Genomic DNA, 26,287 nt, shown 5'->3' on the forward strand with positions numbered 1-26,287 from the left:
ATGGAGAATATATTTAATTGATCACCACCATACAATGTAAATAACCCCTATTTTTGTACATTCTTGTAAGAAAATCAAAATTTTGAAGCAGAAAAATAAAAACAATAGTATATGTATAGAAAAAAAATTTCGACACTGTGAGTTTGTACATCGGCCTATGGTGTCTAACATATATTAATTTCATCACAAATAAACAAGTATTGATCACGCTTCTTTTAAAAAAACATTTTTGGACAAATTAGTTTTACCTGAAATAGTGGAAAAGCTTTACAAATGTGCTAATGGTGTGTTCTCCGGCGTAGATGCGGCGAAGATTCGAAGGCCGGTGCAAGAATCAGCAAGGAGAAAAGAAAGGATGAAGAACAAGGAGAAAAAAACCCAAAAAACTAGAGCTTATTAAGTCAATTTCGACTGAGACTAACAAGTTTTGGTATTTATAAAGCTACTTTTGAAAAAGGAATCTCGATATCTCGTGAGATTTTGATTGTCTCGAGATATCACGAGATGGTCAAAATTTCGACCGAGTTTTGCATTTTTTTGATTCGAGCTGTTGTTTCGTTTCGATCAGGTCGAGATACTTGAAATATTCGAGATCTCGACCGAGATTTTGCGAGATTTAGTACTATGGTTCTCATTTCTTTGGCCGTCAATCTTGACTGGCCGCTCTACCAGCTGGACATTAAGAATGCTTTTTTATATGGTGATCTTCAGGAAGAGGTCTATATGGAGCAACTTCTGGGGTATGTTGCTCAGGGGGAGCTTTCGGGTAAGGTTTGCAAACTTCATAAGGCTATCAATGGGCTAAAACAGTCCCCACGTGCTTGGTTCGATAAGTTCAGCTCTATTGTTACTTGTTGTGGTTTCTCACAGTGCTATTCAGACCACTCTGTATTTGTTGGCCGACAGGACTCCAAAGTTGTGGTTCTTGTTGTTTATGTGGATAATATCATTATATTCGGTAATGATGCTACTGGTATTAGTGAGGTGGAGGCCTATCTTCATCAGTATTTTCAAATGAAGGATTTGGGTTTTCTCCGGTATTTTCTTGGTATTGAGGTTCTTCGAAGTAAGAAAGGAACCAACCTGTCTCAGAGGAAGTATGTTCTTGATCTCCTGTTTGATACAAATCTACTAGCAGCCAAACTAGTTGATACTCCTATGGATCCGCATAAAATTTTGGCTCTACTGATAGTGAAGACTTTGAGGACCAACATCAGTATAGGCGATTAGTGGGAAAGCTTATCTATCTCACTGTCACTAGGCCGGATATTTCTTTTGTTGTTGGCATGGTTAGCCAATTTATGCACTCTTCTAAGAAAATTCATTGGGAGATAGTGTGTCATATCTTACGGTATTTGAAGGGAGCTCCACGAAATGGGCTCATCTAGCGTCCCATCAGAATGTTGACATTGTAGGCTTTTCTAATGCTGACTGGGCAGGTGTAGATGGTGACAGACGTTCCACTACAGGATATTATACCTTTGTGGGAGGTAATATAGTAACTTGGCGTGGCAAGAAACAGACTACAGTTGCTAGATCCAGTGGCAGAAGCAGAGTATCGGGCCACGGCACAAATGGCAGCTGAACTAATGTGGCTGAAATATTTTCTTCAAGAGTTGGGATTTCCGATCAGTCAACGCATGCAGATGTTCTGTGATAATCAAGCCGCTATCTACATTGCAAGTAATCCCGTCTTCCATGAGCGAACTAAACATATTGAAGTTGACTGGCACTTTGTCAGAGATGCTGTTCTGAACAAGTTAATTGTCACTCCCTTTGTTCCTTCCACTGGTCAGCTTGGCGATGTCTTTACCAAGCCTTTGTTTGGCCCTACTTTCCGCAATGGATGTTTCAAGCTGGGCATGGGTGATTTGTATGCTCCAGCTTGGGGGGGAGTGTTAAAGTCACCACGTTGGGGGTACATGACCCATCTGTACCGTGGGGGTACATATGTGTCATGTACACTTTACACCTCACCTTCTATTTCCTAAACTTTCTATTTCTCTTAGGTTTCTATTTTAGCTAAGTTTTTATTTCTGTGTAATTTGGTTTAGGAAGGTTTCTCTTCCATGTGATGTAATCTTTCTCTTTAAGTAATACAATTGAGAGGGGGAGAGACAACCAAGGAAGTCTGCGACTTCTCTTTGCAGTCTCTCCCATCGTCTCCTTCTTCTCTTCTCCTTCTCTTCTTCTTCTCCTGCTTTATCTCTGGTTTATTAATTGCTTTATTGTTACACATTCAATTTCATTCTATTCTATTAACTCCATCGTATTACATCGATATAAAGAAAAACACCCTTACATCATAATAGAAACCCAACTAAAGTGAAAACTAAACAATCTAGGCAATATATCAAATATAGAAAGTACCAAAATAATTTCTATGTAATCTACCCATCCAAATAAAAAAAAAACATAAACTAAAAGATTGCATCCTATGTAAACTATCGGCCCCCTTCAGGCCAGAAAACCGGGTTGGGCCAGTTGTGTCTCGGTTTAGGCCCCCAAAGAGGGTTGTTCCGGTCCAGCTAGGCTAAGGCTACTGCATCACCCCCTCCCAAAAATAGAGTTCTGTATGAAATTTTTACTTGATCATTATTTTGAATCATTTCAAATATGCTGTAAAGAATTAGTAATCATTTTTATGTGCTGTAGTTGAATCATCATTTTCAGATTTATGGGGTGTAATTAAAATCAGCATTTTTTTTTAGATTCACTTGTTCATGTTGAAATTTTGGGCCGGATTTGCCATGCCTTATTTTATGCGTTCATTGCAGGCCAAATTCTTGGCAGTGTTGGTGATTATACCATGGACCTTGGATTTTGTGGTTCATGACTATGTTCTAATGCCATTTTTAGATAGGTAAGCTTTCAACTTGCTGCTTTTTTCTCAAGTTTGTTCAATTTAAGAAACACCCTTTCTGATGTGATCTCAATATCTGTACTTTTTAATATTTTGAGTAAGAGTGTAATATGGTATATTATCGTCAAAGACTCCCGTTTCTGATACAAATTGTAGGCGTTTGAATCTTGTAATCATTCTTGAAGAACCCAAACTCATGCGACAACCAGTGAATTCGAAGCTGTGTTAGTTATCAAACTTGCGTGGTCTTTGCATGGAATGCTTGATTCCAAATAATCTAAACCATTTCTTTTCCCCATCTTTAGCTTGAATAGGAAGAAATTTTTTTCCAAAAACTTTAAAAGTTTAAGATAGTATTTGTCCTGATCAATTCTCCTATTGTGATAGAAGAACAACAGGCTTTTAAAATATTTATTCCCCCCCCGAAGGACCCATGATCATGCAATTTAACGGATTAGAAGCAATGGCTATATATAAAACCTGAGTCTATAGTTTGGAATGCTTTCAAATCCAAAGCCATTCTGTTTTAAGTAATAAAATGTATGGAAATAAGAGAAGAGTAAATGTATGAATACTAGAAAGTACCTATGGAGTTATCAGCCAGCTAATAGCAGCATGCATGTGACTAACTGATAGCAAAAAAATAGTGTGTACGAACACAACTTCCCTTGTCCCAGGGATTTTCTGTACATTAAACATTCTAATTTGGGATTTATATGTAGAGACACAGCTTTCTTGTCCCCTTGATAATAGTTCTATCTATTAAAGGCATAAAAGAAAATCTGATTTTGCATGTCGTTACATCTTATGCTATGAAAATGTAGGCGAAGTCTGTAAAGCTTGCAGTTGAGATTCTTGATATTTTAAATTCTGGGAAGCCAATTCTAGAAATTGAATAGAATGCAGCTCTCTCTCTCCCTTTTTTTTTGGATATATAACAACAGAATGCCAATCTCTTTTAAACGACAGAAGACCAATTTGTAGAGGCACCACCATCTTCTAAGTGTCACATCTATGCTATGAACAGGTATGTGAAGACAGTACCTCTTGCAGCTCAATTGCTTGATGTTAGAAGGCCCCAAAAGCTCGAGATGGTTAAGGCATTAAAAGATGAGAGAGCAAGATTCCGGTTTGAAGTAGAGATTGGTAAATCTCCTCCTCTTTCTGATGAGGAGGTTTGGTTGGAGTTACGGCATAAAGCGTAAGATGAAATGATGTGATTTAGATTTAGCTTTTTAATTTGGGTAATTTATCACTTACGTTATTTTCCTTCTTCTCCTACCCCCTTCTGGATATTGCTTTTAAGGTAAGTGCAATTGCTTGGTACTGGAATAAATCCTGTACAGAAAAGGAGTTTTCACCTACACGGCTACACTGCAGTTGGCAAATCCCTAAGATGTTTCTCCCTGTTAACATATAACGAAATCTAATAGCCAAGCCTCTACTGAACTATCTAATATGATCAACCACATCGTCTAACCTCCTTTGGGAGTCGTCCACATCTTGGCCTCTCTTATAGCATTCAAGGAATAATCTTCCAGCATATGAACAGAAAGTTTTTCTTGAAGAATTTTGGGACTTCATGGAAGAATTTTTGTTAAGGATTGACTAGACAGCTCATGTGTCTAGGTTTGTTGTATGTTAGGAGGATAAGAGTGCTGACTCATACCTTACCTATCATACCATACATGTAATCTCTTTTATCTTTATAAATAAAGCATGCCCTCTGTCTATCTTGATAAGCCAATCTATTCTTCCCAACTTTCTTCTTCTCAGCTTGGTATCAGAGCCCAATACTTTGCGTATTTTTTTCTTTCAAGGTTTTTTCTCGCTGCCAATCACGAGAAGTCAGTCCTCCACCACAGAGGCATTGGCCTCCCAGCCTTCACTTACCTGCTGACCCGCTAACCACGTAATGGCTCCGTGCTACGCTGGCCACCAGGCCCTCACTACTAGGGCTCCCTCCCTCTCCACTGGTCATCAACCAGACTCGCGACAGGCCCCACCAGGGCCTTTGCTCCCTTGTGATAGATCCAATGCTTCCGCCAGGGCCCCTGCCCTTCTTTCGGCTCCGCCACGGCCCTGCCGTCTCACCCAAGCGTCTCAGGTCTTTCTGCCATTCCGTTGAGATGTTCCAAGCCTGTCTCTGCCTCACCCGAGACTCACCCAGGCCCCTGACACCCTTTCAACTGCCGCCCACCTTCATCCAGCCCCCCGACAGGACCTCTGCCCTATTCTGCTTGTGTTCAGGCCTCACACAGGCCCTCGATAGGGCCCCTGCCCTCCTTTACTCGCTGCTAGGCCTCCTCACCTTCTCGTGTTGGGTCTACACACCACTGCCAGCCAGTGCCAAGGCCTTATACTTTGGTGCCTATCTTCTTACTAGGATTTTTTCTTCATCGCTGCCACTTTTGGTCTATGCTTCTTCTCCAGTGAGTGATTTCTATCTTGGGTTTCGTCCCGCTTATCATTTGCAATGATCTTTACCTCTCTATATGGTGGAAAGTATTGCAACCTCTACAGGGGGAGTTGAGGGTAATGTGGTGGGTCGTCTTGGAACCCATGGATATAACCCCACTCTTCAGATAGGACCTACGAAGTTGAATGAGACAAATTATCTCACTTGGTCTCGGGCTTGCATTCTTACTATCCGCGGTAATAATTTTTGGGGTACTTGAATGGTGACATTCCCAAAACCTACTGACCCTATGACAACTAATACTTGGTTGGCTAATGATGCCCTCATAATGTCCGTATTTAACTCCATAGACTAGAGTATGAATGCTTGGATGATTAATTATCATCCCAAGCACATCTATTTATAATCATAATAAAACAGAGAACATAGTTACATGAGCAATGTGGGACTAAACCACATACAAGAGAGACATAATAAAAGACCTAAAGGGGAAAAAGTCCAGAATACCCCCACGGTATTCTGGCCCAAATAATCCAACACTCCCCCTCAAGTTGGAGCATATATATCATGCATGCCCAACTTGACTAAGATAGGAAGAAACATTTTGCCACTTAGTCCCTTAGTGAACACATCAGCCAGTTGATCAGCAGACTTCACAAAGGGAATACAAATGAGTCCGGCTTCAAGCTTCTCCTTGATGAAATGTCGGTCAATCTCCACGTGCTTAGTACGATCATGCTGGACAGGGTTATGAGCAATGCTAATGGCCATGGGAAGATGGACAGTAACACCAATATCCTGCAACAATCCTCTAAGCCATAGAAGTTCACAAATTCCTTGTGCCATCGCACGAAATTCGGCTTCAGCATTGGACCTTGCCACAACATTCTACTTTATGCTACGCCATGTGACAAGGTTCCCACCCACAAAGGAACAATAGCCAGAGATAGATTTTCTGTCAGTGGAACCAGCCCAATCGGCATCAGTATAAGCTTCAATCTTCAGGTGACCATTGGGAGAGAGAAGGATTCCTTTTCCTGGAGTAGACTTCAAATACCGCAAAATACGACGGACTGCCTCCATGTGAGAGGAATAGGGATCATGCATAAACTAACTCACCAAACTTATAGCAACGGCTATGTCAGGTCGTGTGTGAGAGAGGTAGATTAGTTTGCCTACTAATCGCTGATATAACCCTTGTCAACAGGTTCACCCTCTTTCTCCTTAAGTCTTGTAGTAGCTTCCATAGGAGTATCTGAAGGATGACAACCTAGCAGTCCAGTCTCAGTCAATAGATCAAGGATATATTTTCTTTGAGAAAGAAAGATGCCCTTCGAAGATCGAGCAACTTCTATCCCCAGAAAATATTTTAGAGGTCTGAGATCTTTTACCTCAAACTCACGGCCAAGGAAGAGCTTCAAATTCTTGATAGCATCACCATTATTACCAGTGACCACAATATCATCCACAGACTATGAGAAGAGTTACCTTGTCACCAACTCATATGATAAACAAAGTGTGATCAGCATTGCTCTGCTTATAACCTGTTGAAATCATAGCCTTGTGAAATCTGCCAAACCAGGCTCTAGGTGACTACTTCAACCTATAAAGGGCATGCTTCAATTTACAGACCCTACCCTTGGTCCTGTCATCAGAGAAGCTTGGTGGAATGTCCATATATACCTCTTCCTCAAGCTCCCCATGGAGGAAGGCATTCTTTACATCTAACTGCTGAAGATCCCACCCAAGATTTGCAGCACAAGATAATAACACCCGTACAGTGTTGAGTTTTGCCACTGGTGCAAAGGTCTCCTGATAGTCAACTCCATAAGTTTGAGTGAACCCCTTTGCAACCAGACGTGCCTTATATCGATCCACTGAACCATCAGCCTTCTGTTTGACCACAAAGACCCATTTACATCCAATTGGTTTTTTCCCTGGAGGAAAAGCCACAAGATCCCACGTGTTATTTTTGTGTAGTGCTCTCATTTCTTCCAACATTGCTGCCTTCTACTTTCCATCTGTAGATGCTTCCTGCCAATTTTTTGGAATCGAAACAGAAGAAAGAGAAGTTATAAAAGCACGAAAAGAAGGAGAAAGAGAACTATAAGAAACAACATGAGGTATCGGATGTAAAGTGCAAGTCCTAGTTCCTTTGCGATGAGCAATAGGTAGGTCGGAAGAAGAGGGTTTACCAGGAGAGGAAGGATCTGGATCTGGAGCCGGCAACTGGATGGGTATTGGTGCTAAAGTGGATTGAAGTTGCCCTTTGTTGGTCCTGCCCCTTGTATAGGTGAGTATGTTGGAGTTGTCAATCCTCTTCTAAAATTCACCAATAGTTCTCTGGACTGGAGTCAGCTCCCCCTGAATAGGAACATTAACAACACTCTTTTCTATGGTCTCCCCCTGTAAAGGATTCCCGTCAGATGAGGGGGGAACAGCCAGAGGAGGTTGGGCATTAATTAAAGAAGGATGGGTAGCATCCAAGAGAGGCTGGGCAGCAGCCGTGGGTGGCTGGGCAGCAGCTAGAGGAACCTCAAGAGGAGGAATCTCAAAAGGCACATCTTCACTAGAACTCTCCCCCTGAAGAGGTGGTGAAGAATAATAGGAAAGGATCTCATGAAAGACAACATCCATACTAACCAAAGTACGGCGGGAAGGGGGATGGTAACACTTATAACCTTTCTGGGTTGGAGAATAACCTAAGAAAATACAATGTAGCCCCCTAGGTTCAAGTTTGCCTGGAGATTTTGTATCTCTAGCATAACACACACAATAAAGGAGGAATTTCCCAGTAAAACATTAGATGGGCTACGGGAGTTAAGAACCCGAGAAGGTAATCTATTGATGAGATAGGTTGCAGTGAGAACCACATCCCCCCAATATTGAGATGGGACATTCCTAGCAAACATCAAAGCCCTAGCCATTTCTAACAAGTGGCGATTTTTTCGTTCTGCCACACCATTCTGGGCAGGGGTATCAACACAACTAGTTTGGTGAATAATGCCATGATCAGCCATATATTTTTGAAATTGAGATTCTATATACTCAGTTCCATTATCACTTCTCAATATTTTGAGAGTAGCCTGGAACTGAGTTTGGATTTTATGAAAATGGTGAAAACATGAGCAAACCTGATTTTTTGTGTGCAAAAGATACTCCCATGTGTTCCTAGAATGATAATCAATGAAAGAGACAAACCAACAATGACCAGAACTAGATGTCTTACAACTAGGGCCCCAAACATCAGAATGCACCAATTGAAAACAAGAAGAACTCCTTTTATTTGAAATTGGATAAGTTGAACGTGTCTGTTTGGCTAGCACACAAGCCTCACAAAAAAGTCATCCTTAGTATGTAGGGTGACCAAACTAGGAAATAAATGTGCTAAAATTCCTAAGGGAGGGGGGTGACCTAACCTAGAGTGCCACTGGTAGAGTTTAGAAGAGACCAAAGAGTTCTGGTGTAGCGGAGAAGGTAATGGTGGTGGAGAGAAGCAACTGTCATTAAGCAGGTACAGTCCATCGTGAACTTTACCCAATCCAATCATCTTCTTAGATTCCAGATCCTGAAACACACAATGAGAAGGAAAAAAAGTGACTTTGTAGTTAAGATCACGAGTAATACTACTAATTGAAAGAAGGTTAGTAGTAAAATTAGGAATGTGCAAAACAAAAGACAAGGGAAGAGAGGAAGTGCAGTTAATGATTCCTTTTCTAGATATGGAAGAAAGGGAACCATCAGCCACTTTGACCTTGTCTGTCCCAGAAGTGGGAGAATATCTGTGAAATAGACTAGAGGAACCGGTCATATGATCTGTAGCTCCAGAATTTATGATCCAAGGATGGGAAGCTACAGAAGCACAATGACCTCCAAATGGAATACCTGACCGGACAAAGTGTGAACCTGAAGGAGTAGAAGAGTTGGCAGTAGCTGATGTAGTAGAGGCAATAGCAGCGGAAGACCTTCACATATATAGGAGTGCCTGCAGATCATCCTAGGATAGACCAGTGTCAGTAGCAGGGGCTATAGTAACAGTCTCAGTTTGATGGGCCTTGGTCTTTGTCTTAATCTTTGTCTTGGCAGCCCTTTTAGCTTCAAAGTTAGCCGGTTTCCCATGAAGTTTCCAGCACTTCTCTTTGGTGTGGTAGGGTTTGTGACAGTGCTCACAAACAACAGTCCCTGTAGTAGAATCACCAAGAGAAGCAATGCCAACAGGTGCAGGAGTGGCCAGGGCAGCAGCCTTGAGGGCTGATCTGTCAGTAATAGGAGGGTGCAACATGGCAGCCCTACGGTTTTCTTCAGAGGAGACCAGTGCATAGGACTGTTCAAGTGTGGGAAAAGGTTTATGACCCAACACTTGAACCCGAATCTGATCATACTCCACATTTAACCCAGCCAAAAAATCATAAACTCTGATCTTATCCGCATGTTTCTTATATGAGTTAATGTTAGCAGTTGTACTTGGGTGAAAATCAGAAAAGTGGTCCAATTGCTGCCAAAGGCTGCACAAAGTAGCATAGTATTTGGAGACTGTCAATTCTCCCCGAGTAGTATGAAGGACCTTCTTCCTGAGTTCATATACCTGGGCATCATTGCCAAGCTGCCCGTAGGTTTCCTTGCAAGCAGCCCAAATCTCTGAGGCTGTGTCAAGGAGAAGAAAATTATGTTGCAGATCGGTAGTCATAGAGCCAATTAGGTAGGACATGAGAACTCCAATGTTGGCGAGTCACCTGTCTTGAGCAGCTCCAATCTCAGTTGGCATAACATTGGTGCCATTAACATGACCAGTAAGCCCACGGCTAGCAATGGCAAAGGAAGCAGACCTAGACCAAAGCAAGTAATTAGTGCCATCCAACTTGATTGGATTAGGAGGAAAGGTATGATAATTTGATTTGCTTTGTCCATCACCAACAGAAGTAGCAGTTGAATCCACTGAGTCACCCATGAGGACAGTAGAGAAGCCCAAATCGCAGAGAGGGGCTGTTGTGAAGAGAAACCCAAGAAATCCTTCAAGTTAAGGGCTGAAAATTTGATGAGAGCCCTCTGGTAATGGTAGAATAAAGGTCTCCAAAAATCAGCAGCAGCAGCAAAGGGAATCCCTTAGATCGATTTTTACAGGGTTTTGGAAAAAACCCTGAATATGCTGAAATCGATGTAGGGAAGAAGGATAGCAAAAACACAGCAGATGGAGCTGAAATTGGGATCGAGTGGTCCTTTAGTAAACATTGCCGCAGTTCTTGAGTCTTCAATGATGTAGATTGGTTCCTTGGAAGGGAGTGAAAGCAATCCAAAAAAAAACTGAATCTTCAAATATCGCAGGCAGCAACTGGAGGTGGAATTGTCCCTATCGATCAAAAAACTTGATCATAGAATGAGGTAATGGAGGGTAGCCACTGGAACTATTGATCACCTCATCAGTGCTGCCCTAACAGGGGAGAATGAAGAACAAGGGGAAAGGAGAGGGAAGAACTCGAGAATGAAAGAAAGAGGAGGCTGAAATTGAGAATGGAAGAGAGAGGGGGTGGCCCCAATTCGAAATCTGCTCTAATACCATGTTAACAGATTAGAATTAGAGTATGAATGCTTGGATGATTAATTATCATCCCAAGCACATCTATTTATAATCATAATAAAACAGAGAACATAGTTACATGAGCAATTTGGGACTAAACCACATACAAGAGAGACATAATAAAAGACATAATAAAAGGGGAAAAAGTCCAGAATACCCCCACGGTATTCTGGCCCATATAATCCAACACTCAACTATTAGTCCCAGTTTTGTTCTATTGAATTCTGCGAAGGAACTTTGGGGATGCAGTAAAGCAGACATATGCACAGTCCAACGATTATGCACAGATCTATGAACTGAGACGACAAGTTCGTGAAACAACTCAAATGGAATTGTCCCTACCAGCTTACTCTTCTACTCTCAAATACACTGTGGTAACAGTTGGACTTTTATCACCCTGTTTCCATGGTTTGTACCAAAGTTCTAAAGTTCGCTGAGATCTCGGAAAACTCGAGAATCTCGACCTGGTGGAGCCGAGATCTCAAATGTACATTGTTTCGAAAAACTCAACAGAAATTTCGATGAGATTTCGATACTTTTTTACCGTCTCACTGAAATGGTACAAAACACCTAATAACAAGACAGCAATTCGACTCTAAGTTCGAAATCTTGAACAAAACTCGCCAGTTTCGTGGGTTTGGACCTAAAGAAGGGGGAAAAAGCTTGGATCTTGATTTTTGCCACATCCTAATTCAATACTACTGGGGGTTGCCACATCACTACAAAGAGATCGATTACTGCTTACCGTGGAAGATTTTTCTACATTCAACTATTTCAGGTGAAGTTACTATTCCCAAAAACAATTTTTTTGAAAACTTATGTCTCATAGCACTCAAACAATGTGTAGAATAGGAAATATTACATTAAGGGCTCGACTTTTACTGCTAATCAAGGGTGCAAATCCAAAACACCAAATTGGGTACCCTTTTTTTTTTTGTTTTTTTCTTACAATTTGAAGATTTAAATTCGTTTATTAATCCTTAAACAAGCTTCCCTTAAAATTTTGGATCCAACTATGGCCATTTGCCCACTGAAACTGTTCAGTTTTAGAGAAGAAGGAAAAAGGAGAAGAAGAGAGGAGAATCGATTTGTGTTAATCTGTTATATCTCAACAAGAGACAAACATGCTTATATTGAAAAGAATGATAAATTACAGAGGGGCCCCTGGCCTTATACAAATAACAGAAAACACATAAAACTAAATGGGGTTATGTAGAAGAATACCCCTTAAACTAAACTCCTATTCTTAACACTCCCCCTCAAGCTGGGTGGTATATGTCATACATACCCAGCTTGTCCAATAAACAGTCAAAGTGATGAGTGCTAAGTCCTTTGGTGAAGATATCAGCCACTTGTTCATTTGTCTTCACAAACGGGGTGCAGATGGTCTTTGACTCAATCTTTTCCTTAATAAAATGTCTATCAACCTCAACATGCTTAGTCCTGTCATGCTGCACTGGGTTGTGGGCAATACTTATGGCTGCCTTGTTGTTACAATATAAACTCATAGGTTCAACAGTCTCAAATCCCAATTCTTGAACAAGTCTCTTTAGCCACAAGATTTCACACACTCCGTGAGCCATGGCTCTAAATTCTGCCTCAACGCTTGACCTAGCCACCACAGGTTGCTTCTTACTGCGCCAAGTAACTAGATTTCCGCCAACAAAAGTATAGTACCCTGAAGTGGATCGTCGATCAGAAATAGATCCAGCCCAGTCAGCATCAGTGTATGCTTCAATCCTCAAGGGACCATTCCTAGAGAAGAGAAGGCCTTTTTCAGGACATGATTTTAAATATCTGAGGATTCTATAAACTGCATCAAGATGACCCATTTTTGGTGCATGCATAAACTGACTTACCACACCGACAGCATAGGCTATGTCAGGTCGGGTAAGGGAAAGATAGATTAGCTTGCCTACTAATCTCTGATATTTTTCAGCATTTACAAGAGGTTCACCACAATCTTCTCCTAGTTTGTGGTTCTGATCAATTGGGGAGGAGACTGGCTTACACCCTAAGTACCCTGTCTTTGTAAGTAGATCAAGGACAAACTTTCTCTGACAAACATTGATCCCTTGCTTGGATCTTGAAACTTCAATCCCCAGAAAATACTTCAATGGACCAAGATCCTTGATCTCAAACTGCCGAGCCAAGTAAAGTTTAAGCTTTGAGATTTCAGCCTCGCTGTTTCCCGTGACTACAATGTCATCAACATATACAATTAGGGCTGTAACATTGCTGCCCTTCCTTTGTATAAACAAGGTGTGATCGGCTTGACTTTGGGTATATCCACTCTGTAGGATAGCTTGTCTAAACCTCTCAAACCAAGCCTTAGGAGATTGTTTAAGTCTATAAAGAGCCTTCCTAAGACGACACACTTTTCCATTGCCACTAGGATGCTTGAACCCAGGGGGGGGGGAATGCATGTAGACTTGTTCTTCTAAGTCACCATGTAAGAAAGCATTCTTTACATCAAGCTGGTATAATGGCCAATCAAGATTTGCAGCCATTGAGAGGAGTACCCGAATGGAGTTATGCTTGGCCACTGGAGCAAAGGTTTCCTGATAATCAATGCCATACACTTGGGTATAGCCTTTAGCTACTAGCCTTGCTTTATATCTCTCTACAGTACCATCAGAATTGAACTTGACTGTGAATACCCATCTGCATCCAACAGGAACTCTCCCCTTTGGGAGTTCAACAAGATCCCAAGTGTGGTTCTTCTCAAGGGCCACCATCTCGGTATTCATTGCCTCTCTCCATTTCGGATCACCCATAGCCTCTACTACATTCTTAGGTATAGAGATGGTGGAGATAGCCACTGTAAAGGCAACACCTGTAGGAGAGATAGAATCATAGGAGACAAACTTGGCAATGGGATTAGTACAAGCTCGAGTTCCTTTGCGGTGAGCAATAGGAAGATCTAAGTCTGAGGATGGAGGAGTAGAGGAAGGTACCTGTCTCAATGGATGGAGGCTCAGGATGGGGAGACGAAGAAGGATTTTGGCAGGTCTTCTTTATAGGAAGCCATGAAGGAGGATTTCTCTTGTCCTTTGTATAAACAAGTAGTTCCCCTTGTTCTCTGTTCACTTGTGCACTTGGAGACTCCCCCTCAACAACAATATCCTCTGGACTTTTCTTTCCCTTGTCAAGCTGAAATGGGGAAATAGGAACGAAAGAGGAGGATGGAAAGGATACAAACTCAGGAGCCTCTTCAACCTCACCACCACGACACTCCCCCTGAAGAGGTGATTGAAAAAAAGGAATGGTTTCAAAGAAAGAAACATCTTTGGAGATAAGCCACCGATGGGTAGGAGGGTGGTAACAGGTGTATCCCTTGGAGGTAGAGGAATACCCAAGAAAGAGGCACTTCAAGGACTTAGGATCCAATTTAGTGCGGGCAGATTTGCTAATATGGACATAGCATATGCAACCAAAGACCCTTGGGGGAAGAGAGAAAGAAGAAGAAAGTGAGGGTAAGACCTCAAGAGGTACTTTGAAGTTCAAGACACTGGAGGGCATATGATTGATAAGAAAGGCCGCAGTGAGTAAGCCATCGGACCAAAAAGTTTTTGGAACATGCATTGTAAACCAAAGGGACCGGGCTACTTCCAGCAGGTGGCGGTTTTTTCTTTCAGCAACCCCATTTTGTTGAGGGGTATCAACACAAGCCACCTGATGGATAATGCCATGGTCAGAGAAAAAGATCTTCAAACCCCCATACATATACTCTCCACCTTTATCAGAACGGACAATCTGAATACGAGTTTGGAACTGAGTATACACCAACTCATAAAAGTTTTGAAAAGCAGTATAAACATCACTCTTTTGTTTCAAGAGATAAACCCAAGTAACGCGAGAGAAGTCATCAATAAAGGAGACAAAGTAGCAGAAGCCACGTAAAGAAGTAACAGGGGAGGACCCCAAACATCAGTATGAACAAGGTGAAAAGGGGAAACAGATCTATTACTAGAAGATGGATAAACTGTCTTACAACTTTTTGCAAAAAGACAAGGTTCACAATGAAAAACATGATTGATAGGAAAAGATGTAAATAAATGTGGTAACATTTTTCGCATAACAGAAAAAGAAGGATATCCCAAACGCTGATGCCAAAGCAAAATATCCGCTTGTGTACGTCCGCCATGTTGCCCACACACATAAGATTGAGCTGTTGTCACAGGGGAAGCACAAGTGTCCAGAACATATAATCCATCAGTCTCAAGTCCACTGCCAATCACCCTCTTTGTCACCAAATCCTGAAACAGACAATGAGTAGGAAAAAAGGTGACAAAGCAATTCAAGGACTTAGTCAATTGGCTAACAGAAAGAAGATTAGTAGCAAAGTTAGGAGCATGAAAGATAGACTGCAAAGGGATAAGTGGAGTAACTTGGACATCTCCCTTCCCCGAGATGGAAGAAAGAGAACCATTAGCAATTTTCACCTTATCTTTTCCCAAACAAACAGTGTAGGAATTAAAGACCTGAGACCTACCAGTCATGTGATCGGTGGCCCCCGAGTCAACGACCCAGGGAGTGGGGGCAGAAGAGGTAGAGACCTGTAGAGCAGTGGATGTAGTGGGAGCAGCAGAGGGGGGGATCCATCCAAGTGTGCTACAATCCGACGAAAAGCTGCTATGTCTTCTTTAGAGAGGGATGATGACTCAGACTCATGAACCCCAACATGGGCTTTAGGCCCATTCTTCTTCGGCCCTTTCTGTCCTCCTCGGAGCGATGCAGCAGAGGGTGGTTTCCTATGAAGATCCCAACAAAACTCCTCCTTATGCCCAGACTTGCCACAATAGTCACAGGAAAAACGGCCTTTACCAGCCCCCTTAGTGAAGGGAGGACGATCCTGTGGAGTGGATGAAACAAGAGCAGAACATTCAACAGTGGGAGTGGTCTCCATAGCACTTCTGCGGGTCTCCTCACTCTGTAAATAACCACACACCTCCTCCAGGGAGGGAAGACTTGGTCGGCCAAGTATCTGTACCCTTATGGGTTCAAACTCAGAGTTAAGACCTCCAAGAAGGAATAGGACCCTCTCCTTCTCAAACAACTAATGCACTTTAGGCTCATCAATAGGACACGACTAGAGATCTCTGTAGTGATCATACTCCTCCCAAAGTCCCACAACAAGGTGTAGTACTGGAGATATTTTTGTCACCTGGCGCAGCTAACAATTTGTTGGAGAAGTTGATAAACCTTTGTAGAGTCCCCCACTCTATCATAAATACGAGCCACACTATCCCAAATATCTTTGGCTGTCTCCTTGCTCATAAACCTTCTTCCAATTTCTGGCTTCATTGAAAAAATGAGCCAAGTCATCACAAGGGAGTTCCAGTTTCCCATTTGGAGTAACCTGGATCAGCAGAGGAAGGGGCTTTAAAGCTCCCAGATATATATCCCAACGTCCCCCTACTCCGAAGAATGAGCTTCATTGACCGTGACCAGTCCAAGTAATTAGTATTGTCAAGCTTGACAATGGGAAGAACATTTGGATTGTCATATGAAGGGTTAATAGGCAAGGCTGCCGCAAGTGGGGAGTTCAGATGCTTCCAGACTTTTCACCCATTGTGGCTTCAATGCAAGCGAAAAAACACTTGGGAGAAGTAACCAACAGCACCTCAAGCAAGAATAGTAGGTCCCCAAGAAGCAGCAGAAAAAAACAAGGGAAAAAACAGTCCAAAAACACTTGAAATGACTTGAAGAACTTCACACAAGCATCAAACAGCAGCAGAGTACAAAGAAACAATCTTCCTTACCAAAAAGCGATAGCAGGTGGCCTAAAAAACCTCCTAAACAAAGCTCTATTGGAGAGCAAAGGCCAATCTGAACTCTGGCTGGCGGAAAAACAAGGCAGAATAGCCTAGGCCGAGATTCACTCCTGTCCCTTGGATACTTCTAGATGACTTGAGAAGACACAATGGGAAGAAATGAGACCTCCAAACGAAACTAAAGCCCCTGGTTGCTCTCCATTTGGGTTAGAAACAAGGGAGAACCAGGTCTGAGAAGAAGCTTAGGTTTGAGTTCGAACTCTAGCAGCAGCCAAGAGGAGAACTCAACTCGTAGCCTACTAAACTCTCTTCCAACACCTTCAAACTCCAGGAACATTAAGCTCTGATACCAAAGCAAAATATCCGCCTGTGTACATACCAAGAAAAAAAATACACTATCTCGCCATCTCTAGATCTCGATAGTCTCGACCTGGTCAACACACCGAGTCGAGACGAGTATTTGAACCTTGGTTTGTACTACTAATGCTAGTATGTTTCAGAAGGAGCATGAGATGGAACAGGTGTACAATTTTCTCACAAGACTGAACCTTGAATATGACCAGATCCGTGTCCAAATTCTTGGTCATGATAAATTTCCCACCTTGCTTAAGGCTTACAATTTGGTTTAACATGAGGAACGTTGTCGCTTTGTTGTATTGCCCACTCTTACCCCTCGTTCAGCACTGGTTACTTCTCATTTGGATCTTAGCACCATTACTAATAACTAAATCGGCTGCTCCTACCAAAGAACCGGTTAAGTGTGATTATTGTGGTCGTCCCCGTCACACTCAAGAAACTTGTTGGAAGCTTCATGGGTGTCCTAAAGGTGGGACTGTGGGGGCAAGCATGGATCTTCTTCCCGCGTATGTCAGAAACCACTGATGGCTCTTCATCTACTACATCCCCTCCTTTTTCTTCAGAACAAATGATGGCTCTCTAGCATATGATGAGCCAACTTGGTACTGCATCTCCCACCATGGCTTCTTCCACTATACTTCTCACCTATCTCAATCAGGTATATATCATGTTTCCGCTCCTTCTAGTTCATCTTGGCTCCTTGATTTAGGGGCCTCTGATCATATAACTAGCTCATCAGACATGTTTCACACTTGTCTTCCTTGTTTTGGAAAGGACAAGGTCCGAGTTGCTGATGGGTCCCTGTTTGCCATCTCTGGTAAAGGTTTAATATCCTTCTCCCCTACCATTTCTTTGTCATTAGTTCTTCATGTCCCTAATTTTTGCGCCAATTTGCTTTCCATTTATCGTATTACTATTGACCTTAATTGTTGTGTTCACTTTTATTCTACACATTGTGTCTTTTAAGATCTGGTGATGGGAGCAACGATTGGATATGGTAGGGTTCATGATGGGCTGTACAACTTTGACCCTTGTTAAGAATGTATCTCGGCTAGGGTTAAGAGTCTAGTATCTCAATTAGAAATAATTCCGTCTTCTAATCGAGATACACTTTAGTCCTGCTTCATTGTAATTCTAGTTAAGAGTCAGTCTATGTTATTTTGAGTCCTAGTTTATTTTCCTATTGTAACTAGGTTTCAAGTTATGATTCCTAGTAGGATTAGGAATCCTATCTTTTCTATGTAATCCGAATTAGTATAAATAAAGTGATTGTTGCAGGGGGGGGGGGACTGCTAGTTCGATCCAACATCTCTAGACAGTCCCCCATTCTCTCCTTCATCTCTTGTCTTCTCCATCACTCTCTGCTCTGGTGTTTTAGTGTTCTAATCTGTTACATGGTATCAGAGCACAACCTTTAGTTGGTTGTTGACTTGCGGTTCTGGTTTGAAGGTCTTAAAAGGTTTCTCTTAAAGGGGTGCAGCACCCTATGCTGCATACTACAGATTAAACCGTAATTTGATGATTTCCATGATACACTAGGGTTCTACTTTCTACTTTCTACTCTACTGCTTACGTGAAGTGCAAGATCGATTGGAGTTCTCAAGTTGAAGTTGCGGCTCATACTTGAAGGCTATTTTCTGCTTCGATTTCTCATCCAACCAGTGGATTACTATTATTCTTGAGGACTATATTGATTGAAGGTTCAATCTGATCAGGTTCTTCGAAGCACTTTGTTGGATTGTATGGGCCAGAATACCGTGGGGGTATTCTGGACTTTTTACTTCTTTTATGATATGTACAGCCATGTCGGCTTTGATAGGGACAATTCTGTCCATTTAATATTTTCTATTCATTATATTTATCCACCCGTGTTCCCCTTTGGATAGTCCGCCATGTTAGAGCTCTTGTTTGATATACATATTGTTTCCTCCCTTTCCTACAAGGTCGGCCTTTTAGAGGAAACATTCTAACATGGCATCAGAGCAGGATCCGAACTAGGGTTCTTCACAGCCCCATTCTCGATCTCTTTTCTTCTTCTTCACTTCTTTTCCTTCTCTTTTCTCCTCTCTTTTGTTCTCCATTCTCCCATAGGGCAGCACTGATGAGGTGATCACTAGATCCAGTTGCTGCCCTGTCCAGCCTCCTTTGATTGCAGCCCAGCCTCCTCTAACTGTTCTATCCTCATCCAAAGGGAATCCTTTACAGGGGGAGACCATGGAAAAGAGTGTTGTTGATGTTCCTATTCAAGGGGAGCCGACTCCAGTCCAGAGAACTATTAGTGTTTCAGAAGAGGATTGACAACTTCAATATGATCACCTATAAAAGGGGTGACACCAAAAAGGGGCAGCTTCAATCCACTGTAGCACCAATACCCATCCAGTTGCTGGCTCAAGATCCAGATCTTTCCTCTCCTGGTATGCCCTCTTCTTCTGACCTACCTATTACTCATCATAAATGTACTAGGACTAGCACTTTGCATCCCATATTTCATTTTGTTTCTTATAGCTCTCTTTTTCCTTCTTTTCGTGCATTAGTATCTTTTCTTTCTTCTGTTTCCATTCCTAAAAGTTGTCAAGAAGCATCTACAGATGGAAAGTGGAAGGCAGCAATGTTGGAAGAAATGAGAGCACTGCACAAAAATAATACGTGGGATCTTGTGGCTCTTCCTCCAGGGAAAAAACTAGTTGGATGTAAATGGGTGTTTGTGGTCAAACAGAAGGCAGATGGGACAATGGATCGATATAAGGCACATCTGGTTGCAAAGGGCTTCACTCAAACTTATGGAGTTGACTTTTTTATCAGGAGACCTTCGCACCAGTGGCAAAACTCAACACTGTAAGGGTGTTATTGTCCTGTGCTATAAACCTTGGGTGGGATCTTCAGCAGTTGGATGTAAAGAATGCCTTCCTTCATGGGGAGCTTAAGGAAGAGGTATATATGGATACTCCACCAGGCGTCTCTGATGATAGGACCATAGGCAAGGTCTGTAAATTGAAGCATGCTCTCTATGGGTTGAAGTAGTTACCTAGAGCTTGGTTCGGCAGATTTCACAAGGCTATGATTTCAGCAGGATATAAGCAAAGCAATGCTGATCATACTTTGTTCATCAGACGAATTGGTGACAAGGTAACTATTCTCATAGTCTATGTGGATGATATTGTGGTCACGGGTAATGATGGTGTTAGAACCGTAGGGTTATTCTAGACATTATTTTATGTTTTCTATTATGTGGTGTTTAGTCTCACATTGCTTATTTGTAATTATGTCTTTTCTATTCAATATTATAAATAGAAGAACTTTGGATGGTCATAGATCATTCAAGCATTAGTCCACAAACCTATTTTGTTAACAGATGGTGACGCTATCAAGAAATTGAAGCACTTCCTTGGCCGTGAGTTTGAAATAAAGGATCTAGGTACTCTAAAATACTTTCTAGGGACATAGGTTGCTCGATCTTCAAAGGGCATCTTTCTTTCTCAAAGAAAATATATCCTAGATCTGTTGATGGAGACTGGGTTGCTAGGTTGTCATGCTTCAGATACTCCTATGGAAGCTACTACAAGAATTAAGGAGAAAGGGTGAACCTGTTAACAAAGGCCGTTATTAGCAATTAGTGGGCAAACTAATCTACCTCTCCCACACACGACTAGACATAGCCATTGCTGTAAGTTTGGTGAGCCAGTTTATGCACGATCCTTATTCCTCTCACATGGAGGCAGTCCTTCGTATTTTGCGATATTTGAAGTCTGCTCCAGGAAAAAGAATCATTTTATCTCCCAATGGTCATTTGAAGGTTGAAGCTTATACTGATGCCAATTGGGCTGGCTCTACTAACAGAAAATCCATTTCCAACTATTGTTCCTTTGTAGGTGGAAACCTTATCACATGCATGGTACAAAATTTCGCGATATGTCGCCGAAATTTTGGTAATTTCGACACTACCGAGATGAGATGGGCTTCCGAAATGAAAAAAGTTAAAATTTCGTAGAAATTTCGGTATATTTCGGTATATTTCATAGAAATATTGTATATTGAGCAGTATATTTCGGTAAATTTCAGTACATTTCGGTAAATTTCGTAGAAATACTTTGTGTATTGAGTATTGAACTATTGACTATTATGAAGTTTATGAGTTATGACTTATGCACTTATGACTTTATGAGTTTAAACTCTAAAGGCTACATTTGACTTTATTTTTATTTCATTACTTTGTTTAAATTTCTTAGAGAAAATTACATGCACCCCCCCGAGATGTTTGTAACAATATCAAACCACCCCAAATAGTTAAACCTGTTACATGCACCCACCTGGAATTTAGACAACTTACAATTAAGCTCCTACTGTCAACTCTAAAATGTTAGTTGTAGTTAAACTTTTTTAAAATCCTATTTACCCTTAAAATTTCCCCATGGACCATTTTACCCTTATGAGACATAAGGGTAAGCCCTTTAACCCTTCTCCCATCTTCTAAACTTATCCCTTTCATCTTCTTCTCCAGAGAACTACGAAGAGGGCAATTCATCGCCGGAGCTGATCATCGCCGGAGTTGTTGTTGCTGCTTCCATTCATCGCCGAAGTTGCTATTGCTGCGTGAAATCACCGTCAGTAGCTTGCAGTTGCTGCTGCTGATGCTATTGTAGAGAGAAAATCGAAGCTGTATAAATCCCCAAACCGTGCACTGCTCTCTCCGGCAGATCCATCTTCTCTGCGGCAATCTTCGAGGACATTTGCCCCTTTACTCAAGTAACTTTTCCCCTTTCAATCCATTACTAATTTGTCATGTTCTGTATAATGTAATCAAAATCTTGTTAGATTTATGCCAGGGTTTGTCTAAGTAGATTTAGTTTAGATTAATTCTTGACAATAGATTTGATGTTGTAATTCGTTTTGATTTATACACATATATTATAGTGCAAAGTTCATTTCTTGATTCAATTTGTCTTATTGTCGCCCTTCTCTGTTGAAAGAGGAGTTCATTTTGTGAATCAATCGGCCAGAGAAGTGAGTTTCAAATGTCTTTGTATAAATCCATCCCCAAACCGTGCTGTATGTGCCATTTTGATTGCTAATTTCCCAAAGATTCTGCACATCACTCCCCATCTTTGTTCTATTTTGGTTCTGCTTGCTCTATATAATCAGTCACTCTGTGATATAATTTGATATAGCATGCCCAATTAGAATTACACTGCATCCTTGTGTTCATTGTGCAAATCAATGAGATCTGTTGTGTCAAACAATTTCTAGTCTCTGACTTCAAAGACATCCTTCCCCAGGGGAGTGGGGTGAGGAGGCTCACTTCAGGTGTTGCACAATTTTGTAGCTGTTCTGCTGTAGTGCAGGATCTGTGCTCTTTGCTGTGTCAGTGCTATTGAGGTCAACATTGTATGGTATTATGTTTTTCTCTTTGCTTGCTCTATATAATCAGTCACTCTGTGATATAATTTCCCCACTCATGGGAATCATGAAATGAAGGTGTAGAACTGTAGATGGTAAACTTATTTGCATTAATTAGATAAATCCTTCCTTGAGGTACCAAGAAAACAGATTTTGGTGTAGAACATGATTTATTCCATGCATCTGAGAAAGCCTGAGAAAAAGATCATTAAAATTAGAACAGCAGGAGCATTTCATAAGGAAAAAAAAACCAACCCAAGTGAATTGTAAGTCATTTTCTTATTATGCTCTCCTTGTATTTAACATTAACAAAGTACAATTGTCCTATTAAAAGGATAGTTTTGTTTTCACAGCCCCTGGTAATTGAAACCTTATAGTTGCTTTTCATGTCTAATAATCTCTTGCCAAATATCTCATGAGTTTGATTATGTCTAAGCTTATGATATGGAATAAGAGCTTATGTATATTAATTTCTTGTATCATTATGACATTTTTCAGCTGCTCTCAAATTATGAATGTAAGGTGTGCTATTGTATTTCATTGGGAGAATAAAGTGTTTAGAAAATATGTTGACCCAGACATGTATGGGTAGTTGGACATGGTTTTTGACATCTACAATTCAGTCATTAACCATGTACCTGTAGGCCATCATGTAACCTTCAAAGTTAGATGTGAAATGCCTGATGGAGCGGTCAAAGTGGTGACAGATGACTGTACTATGTATGAATTGTTTGAGTTAACTGGGAGGGATGGTATCAATTTGCATGTGCATGATCTTGAAACTAGCCCTGGTCCAATGGACAAGTATACAGTCAACAACTTCTCTAATGGGATTGTTTATAGAGAAAATTTAGTTGAGGACACAGTTGATGGTACACAGCTTGAGAGGAGTCAAACTAGAGCTGTACCAAGAAGGCCAAAGCAGAGTGCTAGAAGGGGTGGTGCTGTTTGTCGGGTATCCACTAGTACTAATAGCAGTGGTAGTGGATCTACTAGAAGTGCTAATGCTAATGCTACTGCATCTAGTAGAGGTAAAGCTAGTGCTAATGCTAATGCTGTAGTCTTTAGTGGAAAAGCTACAAGTACAGGTTTAGCCACCACTAAGGGCTGGAAGCAGACTTCTGATGTGAACCGGGCAAGTAGTAGTAGATTGAGATCAAGTCCTAATGATTTGAGAGCAGTTAGCTAGAGTGTTGCACAATCAGAGGAACCTGTGCATAGTTCAGGTCCATCCTCAGGTCCATCCAGTAGTGATGAAGATTGGAGAAACCAAAGTGGTGATGATGATAAGCCAAGTGATGATGAAACTAAAATGGATAATAGTGAAGGTGATGCAGCTGATCTTGAAAACAAGAGTAATAGAAATAGTGAGAAGAGTTTTGATGATATATTTCCCAGTGAATTTGAAGACGCTGTTTCTAATGACTCTAGGAGAGTAACTTTGGAAAAAGGATAAATTTTTAAAGATGTGTATCACTTTAGGTCTGGCCTACAGGATTTTGTGATTCAAGAGGGATTTGAGAGGTTGTTTGTGAAAAATGAAAGCTATAAAGTCACTGCTGTATGTAAAGCAATTGGATGTACTTGGAGAGTGTATGCTTCCCGTGTTTCAATGACCAACACTGCTGACAAGACTTTTATGATAAAGTCTTATATTCCAACACATACATGCATCACGAGAAAAGAACACAAGAGTGTTACATCAAAATGGATAGTAGGAAAATTTGCAAATCAGGTTAAGACTGATCCAAACATAAATGTGAAGACAATGAAGGCAGTTTTGGGTTCAACAGGAATTCAAGTCTCTTATATGAAGATGTACAGGGCACGCAACATTGCTGTAGAAATTAATCAAGGTAACTTTGCACAGTCATATGCACTGTTACCTGAGTATGCTGATTTGGTCTTGAAGAACATCCCTGGTAGTATAGTCAGGCTATGCTATAATGATAGGCAAGACATGTCACAACCTCCAGTGTTTAAAAGGTTGTTTGTATCATTTCATGCATGCACTGAAGGTTTCAAGAAGGGATGCAGACCATTCATTGGTATTGATGGATGTCATCTCAAGGGAAAGTATGGTGGTGTGCTACTGTCAGCCATATCTGTTGATGGGAATAATGCCTTGTTCCCCATTGCATTTGGAATAGTAAAAGTAGAATGCAAAGACAGTTGGCTCTTTTTCCTTGAATGTTTACATGAGGGACTTGGAGATGCCAGTCATGATCAATCTCTGACTTTTATGTCAGACAAACAGAAGGTACTCTATTATTTGCATACGTCGTTTATTTGTCAACAAGCATTTACATTTTGGTAATACTGACAATTTGATTATGTTGTGTAGGGACTATCTGATGCAATTGGTATGATCTTCTCATATGCTCAACAGAGATGTTGCAGCAGGCATCTGTATCAAAATTTCAGAAAACTTTTTCCTGATCCAGTTTTGAAGCAGTATTTTTGGTCAGCATCAAGAGCCTATACTGCCATCCAGTTTGAGAGAGAGATGAATTTGATTAGAGAGCTTAACAATGAAGCCTATCAGTGGTTGATTAAGAATCCCTTAAGCATGTGAGCAAGGCATGCATTTGATGATAGAGCAAAGAGTAACCATGTCACTAATAACTTGTCTGAATCTTTCAACCAATGGATGGCAGACTTAAGGCACATGCCTATTCTTACCTTAGTTGACCAACTAAGAGTGAAGATGATAAAGAGATTGTATAGAATGTATGAGAAAGGCTGTGGTTATGACATAAATGGTATAGTCACAACAAATGTGAAGAGAAAGTTGGACATGGTGCAACAAAAGGCAAGGGAATGCATTGTTCGTCCATTTAATCCACATACCTTTGAGGTGCAAGATATGTTTCAAGGTCGGTTCGTGGTTAATTTGGTAGCTCACACTTGTACCTGTAGAATATGGAATTCTACTGGGCTTCCATGTAAACATGCAGCAGTAGCTATCACTTTTTTGAATGGAAAAATAGAACAATATAGCATTCTACAGTGTGAAGACATATATGGATGTATATAGTGGGATGATCCAGTCACTTTCTGATCTATCTGAATTGAAACCAACTGATCCTACCAAGCTAGTATAACCTCCAATTCTTAAGAGGAGACCAGGAAGACCTCATACAAGTAGGAAGAAGGATGGTGATGAGGTGACCAATCCGAGATCAAAGCCTATGATATGCAGCAACTGCAAGCAATCAGGTCACAACAAGATGAAATGCCAGTTAGCTCCAGTCAAGGGCACTGGAACTTCTACCAGTCAGGGAGGTGGTATGAAGGTATATAACCTATATGCCTAATTCAGTAATTTCTTAACTGTTTCATGGAAATGCATTACTAACTCTCTCTTTCTTATGTTGTATGTCTTGCATATGTAGAGAAAGAAGGTGAATGAAATATTGAAGAGAGTTGGACAAAACTGCCCTTACCTCCACTAAATACAATAAAGCAGAAATAAAAATAAGGAAAAGCTACAAAGACCTATTTGCCCTTAAACCATCGACTTCAACACTACCCCTCAAGCTGGAGCATATATATCACCCATGCTCAGCTTGTTACAACAAGATAAAAAACTAGGAGCAAATAAGGACTTTGTGAATACATCAGCAATCTGATCAGAAGAAGAAACAAACGGTGTCTCGACGAGCTTCTTCAAAACTACGCTACGAATAAAGTGACAATCCACCTCTATATGTGAAGTTCTTTCATGAAAGACAGGATTACTAGCAATATAGATGGCTGCCTGGTTGTCACAAAACATCTTCATAGGGGTTGGGACTGAAAAACCCATCTCAAGTAAGAGAGACCTAACCCACATCAACTCAGTAGTGGTATGGGCCATGAAAGCACTGGACCTGGCAATCGTGGTGTGTTTCTTGCTTCGC

The 26,287-nt window shown here is 41.1% G+C and overlaps 1 protein-coding gene across 1 annotated transcript in view; it reads left to right on the plus strand.

Moving 5' to 3' along the window:
* Positions 1-1,574: 1,574 nt before the first annotated feature.
* Positions 1,575-26,287, plus strand: part of LOC122659284 (chloroplast envelope membrane protein-like) — a 96,989-nt gene continuing 72,276 nt past the window's right edge. Inside the window, exons 1-4 of the mRNA XM_043854414.1 lie at positions 1,575-1,873; positions 2,055-2,058; positions 2,712-2,863; positions 3,891-4,064. Coding sequence (XP_043710349.1) covers positions 1,575-1,873; positions 2,055-2,058; positions 2,712-2,863; positions 3,891-4,064 — 629 coding nt within the window. The remainder of the gene's footprint in view (positions 1,874-2,054; positions 2,059-2,711; positions 2,864-3,890; positions 4,065-26,287) is intronic.

This window comes from Telopea speciosissima, chromosome 4 (genome assembly GCF_018873765.1).
Source record: "Telopea speciosissima isolate NSW1024214 ecotype Mountain lineage chromosome 4, Tspe_v1, whole genome shotgun sequence".
NCBI lineage: Eukaryota > Viridiplantae > Streptophyta > Magnoliopsida > Proteales > Proteaceae > Telopea > Telopea speciosissima.